Source organism: Colias croceus, chromosome Z, assembly GCF_905220415.1.
Source record: "Colias croceus chromosome Z, ilColCroc2.1".
Taxonomy (NCBI): Eukaryota; Metazoa; Arthropoda; class Insecta; order Lepidoptera; family Pieridae; genus Colias; species Colias croceus.
Window position 1 is genome coordinate 11,366,679 of NC_059568.1, and position 13,420 is coordinate 11,380,098.

The window sequence follows — 13,420 nt, forward strand, 5'->3', positions numbered from 1 at the left end:
GGAACCAACTTTGTACTAGGTACCTAGGTATATTTATTTAGGCATAAGTGTAACGCCATCTCAATTGTATTATTGGAACTAGTCATTAAATTTAAAAAAAAAAACAAAGAAATAATTACATAGTTACTTATGTAAGTGTGAATAAATAATTATTATCCTGTGCTATTAAAAGATAAAAATTGTTGAACAAACTGTATTGAAAATTCAAATATGTATATTGTATAATGTAGTTACCTAGTATTAGTTGTAGATACTAAATTAATAAATGTTTAAATTAATATGCATGTTATTTTTATTTATTTCTACTTGAAAGTTTACAACAGACAATGCGATCAGAGAAAATTTTAAAAGGAATATTTGTAACTAGCTGTTGCCCGCAGCTTCGCTTGCGTGAAAAAGATAAATTTTCATCCCATATTTTACCCCTTTAGGGGATGAATTTTCTAAAATCCTTTCTTAGGGGGCGCCTACGTTATGACATCTACCTGCATGCCAAATTTCAGCCCGATACTTCCAGTGGTTTGGGCTGTGCGTTGATAGATCACTATATCAGTCACCTTTGAGTTATATATACCTATATATATATAGATTAATTGCCCATACAATATGATATTTAATATTAACTTATGCTGATCAATGAGCCTTTTTCTACACTTTTTTCTTTCACCTTTCGGTGCAGACCTAGTATAATACATAAGTACCTACCTACACATCACGGTGAAATATTTTAACGTAACTGTACTAACCAAGGAAAATTAATTCTGATCAAACAAACAAAAAATATTGAAGACAATCGTTATATAAACGTAGCTCTATAGTCTATAGGTATAGAGAGTGGAGTGGAAAAACGTTTAAGCCGGCGAAAATTCCACCTCCGTGTCGCTACACGTGCTTACATTCCCAGAGGGGAGTTTTAGCTATGATTGTATCCGTATGTACTATTGAATACCAGGCACAGAGTATCCCAACCTACAGTTTTATTTTTTGTTTATTATCACCTATGTTACCTACCTAGTATAATGGTAATCTAGACACAGATTACTAAATAGTTATTATTTATCTAGGTAAAATGAGTTCTTTGATTCTTGTTGAGTTTTAATTCGTAGATAGTATCAAAATATATATATCTAGTTGCGCTCCGCGGTTTCACCCACATGGCTCCAGTCCTGTTGGTCTTAGCGTGATGATACATAGGTACATAGCCTTATGATATATACCTAGCCTATTTTCAAATCGGACCAGTAGTTCCTGAGATTAGCGCGGTCAAACAAACTAACAAACTCTTCAGCTTTTAATACCTATTAGTTTAAATGAGTATATGTACCTCTTTACATAGTTACAAAAAAATCAGGAACAGTTTCACACATAGATGAGATTAGATAACAATAATTGCTCATCATGTTATAATAATTACCAATCTGTATAGATTCAATTTTTGGAACGTAGTAGATACTAGATAGGTACTAGGTTCCAAAAATAAAATCATCGTCGTTATTGTATAAACCAAACAAGTAGGTAACCTACAACTTTACATTACCTATAGAAAAAGGTAAATTAAATATGTATTTAGGTACTTTTTTAAATCTTCCTCAGACCTGGCCAAAGCAAAGTCCAACTTCACATAATTTAATTACATATTAAATACCTACACGTTTATTTAGATTGATGATGATGCAAGTTCTCAGAATGTAAAAATAAAAGAATTGAGATTAGATTTGTGTTTTTTACAAGCATACCCAGATATAGTGAAAGTATTGCGCACCAATTTATCTATTTGTCATATCTCTGTTTTAGGATTATATGACTATCAAATAATTATATTATGATGAACGATACAATGAAAAATAAAGGCCTAGCCAATATTTATACACTACCTAGGTGTATGCAAATTGCGCCACTTATCTAATTCAAACTAGATGACGGTTGTTTATTTTCCCATTAGATCATTCAAACGGAAGCCGAAGGCTTCGAAGCACAAAAGGAATAGCTGAAAGGAAAAAATGGGCGGTCCTGGATCAATAATTGTTGTCAGTTCCGATTGGTTACAAATGCTTTTTCTCACGCCTTCCACACGTAACCGCCGTGCCATCTCTCTTGTTTCAATAGATCTATCTATCTACATAATATATTCTATTCAGTATTTGCCGTCGCTCGTCGCTTGAAAATTATAACATCATGTGTTATAAATTATAATCATTATTTAATTGTGTTTAGCGAACCAGTTAAAACTATAATTTGTATGGCGAAACATTTAGATTTCAACAGTTAAAATATGAAACATTAAAAAAGTAGTTTGGTTATTAGGTATTTAAAAAAGTGTACATTTATTTCCATATTCATTTATGGAATTGAGGTATTGTAGGTTGGAAAAGCGGAAAATTTTTCACCAGAGGCCTACTTGCACCCCTGTATCATTGCTAGTCAATGATACCCTCGAATTTTCGTGTGATCTTTTTTAATTTACTTAGTAATAATAACTAATATCTTATACATAACATAAAGTTATAGCAAAAGTTACACCAATTCAAGAGCGGCTAAGTGTTTAAATAGTAAATTTTTGTTTGTGGAATTTCTCTCCACCTGGATCAGGATAAATATGTAGGTACCTACCTAAGAAATTTGAAAATCTCCCAGAAATGAGAGCACATTTGAAAGGCTTGGTTAAATAAAAGAATTAGTTCTTTCATGACTTTATTACTAATAAACAACCGTTTAAAATCAAACATCAATCGTTTAGACACATATTTTTACTCATTAGCTAACTATTCTTTGACAAATACAATACTTTTGCTACATGAAAATCATTGACAATGATTTTTTCCTTAAATCTAGGTGTCGATGATGGTATACATTTTATAAGACAAGATATTAAAATTTAAATATATATAAAGTATGAATTTGCAAAACACACGCTTATTTTAAAATTATAGAGTATAATAGTCTGTGAGTAAAAAAACAGGTCAGAACTAAAAACATTTGCCTAAGTGAAAACCAGTGCAACTAAAGGCAAGCAATACATACGAAAACTTGGAAACATATCAATGTCTAATTGTTTTCATTAAAACGAGCGTTTCGCAGTATTCTTTTTTTTTCACAATTTTATATCATCGAGATCCGAAATGGTTCCAAAAGTCAGTCAATGTAGTACCTACCATGCCATAATTACTTAAAACAATTTTCGTGCATTTTATTGTAAAAGCTGGATGATTTTATTATATCTTGGCAAAGTAGTTACTTTTTGGATAATTTAAATATACATAGTAATTTTGCCGCTTCACTTTCATTTCAATCCTATCTACCAAACTTTGTAAGACACGATTTTCACATTACATTTTGTACATTCTTTAGCACGCTTTCAGTACTTTAATATACACTTTTTCAATTTGCATTTAAATACATTAATAAAATATGACTTTTATAACGTTAAACATACATATTTTTATTTTATGAGTGTAGGTATAATACAATTTCAACAACTGATGTCTCGTTGTTTATCTATTGGCTATGATAATGATCACTAAATGCATGATACATCTAAATATCTTATACGTATAGGTTTTATAATAAAGGGACAAAACCCTGGAAAATTGTAATACATACTTACTTTGCATTAAATAGTACCTACACTAAAGGTAAAAATTACACTTGTTATTATCGAGCGACATTTCATATCAAGGAAAAGGAATATTTGCATCATCAACATAGGAACAAGGTTCGAGAATTGTTTTGAATAAAATATAGCATTGACCGAATTACGTCAGCGAGCCCATTTGCGTAATTTTTTTACCATAAAAAGTACCTAACTTTCATGCACCTTGTAAGTACATATATATACGATATAATATGTATAATGTATATCGATCGGCTAAGGTCTTTCTCGCTGTTTTATATAATATAATGTTTCGTACAGTTACTGGTATAATTTCACACTACAAAATGTTTATGTGTATTTTGTAGTATATTAAAAAAAAATATACCCGATCCTGTAGGTATAGGCCTGAATAACTTACTTGGACAAAGCCATAACCAGTATAAACAAATCTCTATTATGACGTAAAGAAACTCTGTTTTCATTGTGCTAAAGAATATTGAAACAACTCTGCAACAAATTGCTTTTAAATATGTGTATAAATAAAGTGCAATATAATTGTGTATAAGTTCATGTATAATTTTTTTATTCTATACTATTTAGCAAAAATTGCCAAACTTAAAACCATATACCTCATATAATAAAAGTTCATTTTATAAATGTAAAATACGCAAATAATAATAATGACATACATTTGATAGCAAAAACAACCTCATCCCAAAATTAGTTATTATTGCTACTACTGTTGTTTTTATTTATTTTCTGTAACTAAAACTTTCCACTATATCTAATGGATGAAATATTCTGTTTGCTTACCCATCATTAATACAATGCTAAAATTCGATAAATATCATAATCATAATGTACTCCTATAATATTGTCATATTCTCTTAAAATGACGCATTACATATGTAAATATATCATGTATAATAATTTGTTTGTGTATAAGACATTGACATATCATTTCGCAATCACATTTACTCAGCCTACAAATATTTAAATAACAACAACATATTTAGATGCTAAGTGCTTAAAAATAAAGGCACAATATAAATAATCCCGTTTTGCTTTTGCAACATGAAGCTTAAAACGCAAATAATTATTATTATGATGTATTCTTAATATACATATATATAATACCAATAGAACCTCTTATAAACAATGATATATAAAATTAACAGAAAAAGAAATAAAAAATAAATAATGAGTTATAATATGATGATACCCTTAATTGTTTAATTTGTTTTTGGTTTTGTATCACTTTTTGGCAGATAGTATGGTTTAGTAAACTTCTTGATAAGAGGCTTGTATACAAATGGCCAAGGTAAAAATATGAGGAAACCAGAGAAGAATAGGCTATAGTACACGCGCCACCACTTCCAGAATATTTTGAGATCAAATGGTGCCAAGCTCCAACCCATAAAGACGATAGTGTAAGTTTTCAATAAAATATAGAGAACATATTTGAAGTTGGAATTCCACATTTTTTCATAAAAGGTTGTTTTGCTAATGATGCTTTCTAATTCCTTTTCCATGAAAATGATAATGAATTCATTGAAAAAGGTCATATAATAACCTGAACGGATGCCGTGCCATAGAGCTAAGAAGAGTAGAGTGAAAAATTGGCTGAGATGTCGGTTACCGAGGAACTTGAGTCGCTTGTACACATATTCTGCAGCAAAGAAGTTTGTGTTGCAGTTGAAGCTGTCGATATAGTGCTGAAACTTGGTGGCACCTTCGAAACACATGAGTTTGATATTGTTGCAGCCATCCCATTTCGATACGTCGCCATATTGTGTTTTTTCCATGCCGTTGTATGATAATCCAAAGCGAATACATGATGCTGCCAAAAAAAAAGCAATTTATTTCCGAAATTCGTGAGTTCATTTCCTTCATATTAGAAATTTTCATACAAAAATTTATAACAAATAATAATCATCTTAAGTTATTTGGTGCAAGTTAAACAGTATTTTAGAACAATAGAATTGCTTCTACTTGTTAACACAACAATAAATGATTAAATCCAACTCATTATCATTGTTCCTTAATGCACCAATTGAAGCCCAATATTGCTATTGGTTTACTTAATTATTATACATTACTCAACAGGAATAATCAATAAGTGTTTGTTATTAATTTGCATCAAATAGTATTACAAATCTATTTACCCCCTAATAATTGTATTTGAATAGTTTAGAATTTTCCGAGTTCTGCTAAGATTTGATTAAATTCTAAAATTACTTACCCTCAGTGAGTAGCCAGCAGGAAATGTACTTATACAAGGCAAAGTGAGCCCAGAGTCCACAGTAAAAGTGACGGTAGAAAATAGACGTTTCCCAAAACTCATCAGACATCATGTACTTAATGTTGAATACAGTAACTAAAAAATAGATTTTTATTACAAATTCAAATGTAAAAAAACAAAATCTTCAAATTCAAAACGAATGTAAATGAGAACTTATTTAAAAACACTCATACGAAGAACTATGATTTTATTTTGATCCCAATACATCTACTTTCAATGGGTATGTAAATTTAACATAATATGACAGTTAAACAAATGGACACAAACCATTAACACCATTTGATATATATATACATAATAAACAATATCTTACCTCCAACTTGAAAAGCAATCAAATAGGCCAGACCTTGCACCAATCTCTTGAGTGCTTGCTTTTCTAGATTGTCCTTTTCTTTGTCTATAGGGAACTTGTCGGAAATATAATCAAGGTATCGCCTAAATGAGAATATTGGCCCAACTAGGAAACATGCAGGGAAATAAACAAAACCAAGAAGTTCCAAGAGGGTTGGTGGATTCTGCAATGCGGTTTTTTTATTATTGGATGACAACTCCTCTCCCTGATTCATCTTTTCTCCATCCCACATGTCAAAAGATAGAGCTATCAGTTTCAAAGTCAAAACACAATGAGGCATTGTCCAAGTGATGTCATAGTCTTCCGATTCAGTCATAACATAACCAGTTAGAAGATAGGCCATGTTAAAGAAGAATGTTATTATAGCATTCATTTTTCCAACGCCAATGAACATTGTTGTGAGGTAAATAACAATAGCTGGTATAGCATTATGGATGAAAGACAAGCCAAAATTGTAAATAGCTAGATCAACACCTGTTACTATGAAATAGATGTTTCTGTACTCTTTGTGTTGTTTGACTTTTTCATTGTATAGAATACCAAGTGGGTAGCCCAATAGAATGGATATGAGCAGTTTTAAAGCCGGTTCTGTAGTTCCTATTAGACCAGCAATCAATGGGATTGGATTCAGGCCAATCCAGCCCAGAAATGACAGGGCGAGGCCAATCATGTTGATATATGCCTGGAACAATGACTAGATTGAAAAAATCTTTCAAAATATAATTAGCCAATCGCTTTTTTCACACATGACTTCATTTCTTCACTCTTTTTCCTTTGTTAAAATAAATGTTTGTTTGTGGCAATAAATCACAAGGTTTTTTAATTAAATTAATTAATTATTAAAAAAATCTTAATGTGATACTATTATTAACAAATACAAAAAAAAATAGAAATAAATATTTGAAAGTATTACGCAAAATGTAAAATTGAACATGTAACAGCGTTTTGTTATAGTTACAACAAATTTGAATTTATAAGTGTCGCGTAATTTGACTTAGATTTATGCATTCATTTAAAGATTTTATCATAATATAATATGCAGTGAATAAAAAGTAACAAGTCATCATACCTTTTATCATATAAAGCGCCTCTGATGCTCCTGGGATACGGAATATAAAATTTTAGAGATAAAAGAACACAGTAGCGTATTTGACAAAAAAAGTAGTGTAAATAATAATAATGCTGGATATAATAACCGAGCAATTAGAAAGGCACATACAATGAAATAAAATCGACCCACATAACCGGCCTAGATAGAGGCTAAAACCCTTTTAAATATTTGAAGATACTGATACAGAATACAGATACAAGTACATAGGTATGCTCTTGGGTATGCTGAAAATATGGTTTGACAGATGACAGTCGTGTCAATTTTATAGATAATACCAATACAACAGATATACTTTAAATATACAGATACTACGACTCAGTGTTGCCAAGTTCCAACGAGGGCTTTTGAGGAGACAGTATTTATTAACCGACTTCAAAAAAAAGGAGGAGGTTATCAATTCGGCCGGTATATTTTTTTTTTTTATGTATGTACACCGATTACTCCGAGGTTTCTGAACCGATTTACGTGATTCTTTTTTTGTTCGATGCAGGATGGTGTCGAATTGGTCCCATAAAAATTTTATTCGGCTAGGCCCAGTAGTTTTTATTTTATGAGCATTTTTGTCTGTACTCGATGACTTAATTGGAATGTAGCAAGTAACTTTGATTCACTTCCCGGTAACCGATTGAGCTGAAATTTTGTATAAGTGTGTAAATTGGATAGCGATGAAACATTATCATGACATAGAGCTGATTTGATGATGGAATCGGAAGGTGGCCATAGGAACTCAGTAATATATTGACTCAACTTTATCGAGTTTGGGCTCGTTTGATTCGTGTTGAAAATTACACTAAAAAGTATTAAATAAAATTAACTGCGTTAAAAACAACCGACTTCAAAAACGGAAAAGTAAAAAATAAAAAAGATTTGATATTATTAATTACTACATATTATTTAGATGTGCTATTTATTAAATAGGTTTGAAGTCGGTGCCAAACACTAAGCACTTAGTATTAAGCCCGTGCACCGACATCAAACCTATTTAATAAATAGCACATCTAAATAATATGTAGTAATTAATAATATCAAATCTTTTTTATTTTTTACTTTTCCGTTTTTGAAGTCGGTTGTTTTTAACGCAGTTAATTTTATTATTGTATTATTGTGATTGTACTTTTACAATAAGTCAACTTAATTATTTAAGAAACAGTATAAGTTAACTGAGTCTGAGTGTATTCACTCAGACTCAGTTAAAACGTTTGAATAATATTTAGATGTAATAGCAGCCTTGTAGCAGCATTTGTCGTAAAATGGCAACAATAGCTCAAAGTACAGGCCGATTAACCCTTAATCGGCCATGACTTCAAACAAGTCTATTTTAATACATCGGTATTCAGTACGAGGTTATATCGAGATTAAACACTTGAGTATTAAAAAGTAAAATATTGGGTAGCTTATAGGTTTTTTTGGCGGTGGGATATTATTTCCCTATAACCATTAAAAGTTATGTGTATTTCCCTATAATCTATATCCATGACTTGACTAGCTTTTGCCCGCGGCTTTACTCGTCGATTTTAACACTGGGACTTGTATACGTAGTATATTATTATTAGTCTGTGCTGGGACAAAAAATAAAAATGCATCTTTAAATTTATAATTTATTGAATAATATGTATGAATTTTTAAATTACTTGTTACTTTACTCAACTTTTTACTTTTAATAACTACTTGGTATCCTTACGGTATAAAGGGAAATATATTCCCACTTGAAGATTTCATGCACGGCTACAGGGTATTAATTTCCCACCCTGAACAGCGACGAATGCACTGGTGGCTTGGAAGTCACCTGAGCGGCGACAAGGTCACGCTAACGACTTCTAGTGTGTTGTTATTTAAATTTCTATGAATAAAATCATATTATATTACCTTGAATATTGCGACATTTTGATATCTACTTACCAGAATATTATTTTCTACGATTAAGTACCTGGTATACTAAACTAGATTTCCGCCCACGGCTTCGCCTGCGTTTCCTTAGTTCCCGTTAGCCTATGTCTTATTCTGGGTCTTCAGCTACCTACATGCCAAATTTCATCGAAATCGGTTCTGTAGTATTTGCGTGAAAGAGTAACAAACTTTCGCATTTATAATAAAGTAGGATTATCTATATACTCCAGTCAGTCAAGACAATCAATCTAATATATATTATAAAGGCGAAAGTTTGTAAGTATGGATGTATGGATGTTTGTTACTCTTTCACGTAAAAACTACTGAACCGATTACAATGAAATTTAGCACACATATAGAGGGTAACTTGGATTAACATATAGGATAGTTTTTATCCCGGAAATCCCACGGGAACGGGAACTATGAGGGTTTTCCTTTGCAAACGCGGGCGAAGCCGCGGGCGGAATCTAGTTCACAATAATTCCAAAAGTTTTCAAACTTCGGTCAAGTGGGGCGACAATAAATCTCATTTTGCAACCTTGTCCGCTACTATTCACTTGACCGAAGTTTGAAAACTTTTGGAATTATTGTTAAATTTTCGATTTCGGATGTCGATTCTGACTGATGTAATATATCTACACAATGAAATGTTAAACTCCCTTTTTGAAGTCAGCTATAAATCGTAATTTTTACATTCTGTAAGGATAAGGATAACACAGATTTAGTATTGTATCAAATAAAAAATCTTTCATGACACTGAAAATTTTATTTAATTTTCTAAAATTTGCCATCTCAAAATATTTAATGACTTTAAAATTAAACGTACATATTCGGCACTCCTTATAATAAGATATTTTAATTAAATCTAACAGATGGCTGAAAATAAATAAATAAAATAAATTTAAAAATAAAATTAAATTGTGAATAAAAAAACTGTAATTAATGGAGATAGCCAAAAGTGACGTACCTACATTATACATGCTTGTTTATGTTGTATGTTGATGACTATTTACATTATTTATGTAGAATACAAAATCTGTTTTAAATTGAACATCATCTGACTTATTTTATCAAGTACCTACAAAATAGGTAATATGAATATGAATTATTGCTCGCAGTTCACTTGGCTATTTCATTATATTACTGACGTCGATTAAGTCAATTCGTAAACATCACACTGTAAATGTAATTAATCAAATTAAATAAATTGCAGGTACTAGACATACATATTAATATTAAAAGCTAAGCTATAAATAAAAATAAATGATGAAATTTTAAAAGGCGATAACAGATTATGTATAAAGCTATAAGATCATATTTTGTTTTAATTGAATTAGGTACATAATAATATTATCTAAATCATTAATTTTGAGGCTCTGTAAATTGTGATACAATTAAGGAAAAAATGGCGTACGTTTTACCTCCGCCTTCCAGTTTTATAATCATAGATTTTTTGTGATAACATTGAATAAACAATTTCATCTGTAATTCTGTTATTAAGTAAAAATAAAATTACCTAGTATAATTTTCATGCATTTTTCACTAAAGTTTTTCATTTGAATAAACGGGACAACAATTTATTTTTTATACTTCACGTCTATATGTATATGTGATAATCTTAAAATATATATCTAATTTATATTTTAATTCATAAAATAGAAACGTGCACATTACTTTTGAGTTTTGAGCCATACATAAATCCCAAAAATTACTATCAAATAGTTACTACACTTGTCAATAACTTAAGCTTGAATGGATAAAGATAAACAAATAAAAAAAGAATAACATTTTGTTTAAATTGCAAAATACTGGGTACCTAAACGTGAAAATACCGACTATTGTATGTATTAAAACTATGTAACTTTTACCTGCAGTAATATAGGCACCTACATGGCATAATTACATATTGTTTGTTTACGTACGGTGATAAAAGTAATTTTCTCGATCTACATTATTTTTTGTGATAACTATATAACTATGTACGTTTACTTGTAAATATTTTACAAATTAAATAAAAACTTATCAATATTATGCTTATTCTAATTCAACGATTGCGAGTTTCCTCAATTTTATATTCTAAATATATCATAACAAACTACAAAGACTAAAATAGTTTTATTTATTATAATTTACGTATTCTCATCCCTATTTTACAGTTAGTTTTATTCCTCTCGATCTAAATAATTTGTTAGTATGTATCCACTTTCGGTCACTTACTGTTCAAATTATGATATTTTCAACAACGTACCTAGTATTGCGTTTTCTTCTAGCCCTCATAGCACATTTAGTTTTGATGTGTTTAATGTGTTTAATGTGGCTAAAGCGAAACAATAGTTGGCTCATTATGCCTTAGTACTGCGCACCTTTCTGTATGGTTACTTATTCTAGCAGAATTCAATAGCAAGGAAAATAGAACTTTATGCTTGAATTGTGAAAATAAATATCCAGATACTGCTAATTTGAGCATGGTGTTAAGTTAAGAAGTGCACCAAATGCGTCAAACCCATTGAGAAGCCACTTATTATAAGGCTATATTTAATTTCGTTTTTGAGGAGTCAAATATTTTACTTAAATAATATTTCTTAGCCAACCCTGTTATCCAGTCCTAACTTCAATAATGATCAGAGTCGAAGAATATTACCACATTTGACATCTCATCATAGATTTCCTTCTCATTGTTCTTCTTTTAACGCATACCGATTTAAAGAGCTAAAATTGTTTAAATTATCAAGAGTTATAGGTTATAGGGTACCTACAAACGGTAGTAACGAGGAGTAAAATTATGAAACCAAGTTTTCATATGTACTTTTGTAATAATATTTTTGGATTAAAAGTTTCATAAACTATGGAAGAGCCCAATGAATAGCAAATTAAACAATACGCTGCTTTTTATTTGTGGTATATATTCTGTAATTTTTTTACATAAAACACGTTTAAAATTGGAATACTTAGTTACAAATTTGTTAGGATTAAAAGTAAATAACATTTATTGTGAACGGCATAAAACATGGTTCGTTTGTGAATTTAAAGACTAGTACCGATAAATCTGGGGCATCTGTCATATAACATTGGTTTGTATCTAACCTAGTCACTTCTATATCTAAAGACGCGAACTGTACACTAAACGATTAAAATAAAAGTATGCATCTTATAATCATAGATAAGTTAAAACATTTCATTCATTTGGTTTTAATAATTTTTATACATGCAAAATAATAATATTTTATCATCGAACTTAGAAAATAGCAGAATCTAGTGAGATAACATTTATACATTTTATTATTTCATTACCATAAAACAATTAAAGAATAAATAGCCAAATACACGTCCAACTGGACGCTATAGCGCGATTTAAAGATTCCTCAGCAGCCAAGAACTATTTGGCAAACCTATAATCTCACCACCGACATATCTGGAAACCTAGCTAGATAAGGAATAGTTGACCAAATAATAGCTTATAGCATCAATACTTCCGCAAAAATAAATGAAAAATTCCCATAATTTAATTCACCCTGGAGGGATATAATACCGTCTGAAAGGCGCGCAGGATATAGCCATAATAAATTCTTAAAATACTAAAAAGATTATTCAGGTTGTGAAAAAAATGACGAATACAGTACCAGTTTCATATTAAACTACAGTCTACAATAATAATTAATTAATCCTTCACTACTACAAGATCTCTATAAAGCTTCACGTTTCTCCTATTTCGTAATATTTCCTTAAGGCCTTCTAATATCCCCTATAGTGTTTCCAAACAACGCGTTATACATAGTTTAAAGTAAAAAATAGAAATATTAAAATCGTCGATATTAGATTCACCTCTGTTAGAAACTATCTTATGCGTACGTGCTCACAACATTTTATAATTTGTACAGGTTTTTATAACATATTTCTAGACGCAGACACGAGCCGGACACTACCGAGGCTATGAACGGTATTCTACACATAAATTATTATCTTCAAATAGCCTTATTGGTGTCTTTTTGTATTTCATTCTTGACTTGCAGTTACACCTTGCACAAATCAAAAGTACCTTTAAGGAATCTTTAGCCTAATTTGAAGATAATCAAAACTGCATCATAAAATTTTTCAAAATGTTTATTACCCATAGCATTCAGCATTCACTCAATGAATGTTCATTTTGTGTCCCTAGTATTAAACTTTTTTTTTAAG

At 30.4% G+C, this 13,420-nt stretch overlaps 1 protein-coding gene across 1 annotated transcript; it reads right to left on the bottom strand.

Annotated features, from left to right (window-relative positions):
• Positions 1-2,678: 2,678 nt before the first annotated feature.
• LOC123705169 (lysophospholipid acyltransferase 5) lies at positions 2,679-7,561 on the bottom strand. The gene is made up of 4 exons (XM_045653831.1): positions 7,316-7,561; positions 6,208-6,928; positions 5,835-5,969; positions 2,679-5,432 (listed from the first exon to the last, which is right to left on the bottom strand). The coding sequence occupies exons 2-4, from the start codon at positions 6,914-6,916 to the stop codon at positions 4,825-4,827; spliced, it is 1,452 nt and encodes a 483-aa protein (XP_045509787.1). The 5' UTR covers positions 6,917-6,928; positions 7,316-7,561; the 3' UTR covers positions 2,679-4,824.
• Positions 7,562-13,420: the final 5,859 nt, after the last annotated feature.

Coding starts and splice junctions, on each gene's coding strand:
- LOC123705169 (XM_045653831.1), bottom strand. CDS start 6,916: ATGATTGGCCTCGCCCTGTCATTTCTGGGCTGGATTGGCCTGAATCCA. Junction 5,970..6,207: donor GATTGCTTTTCAAGTTGGAG/GTAAGATATTGT, acceptor TCTATTTTTTAG/TTACTGTATTCAACATTAAG. Junction 5,433..5,834: donor CTGCTGGCTACTCACTGAGG/GTAAGTAATTTT, acceptor TTTTTTTGGCAG/CATCATGTATTCGCTTTGGA.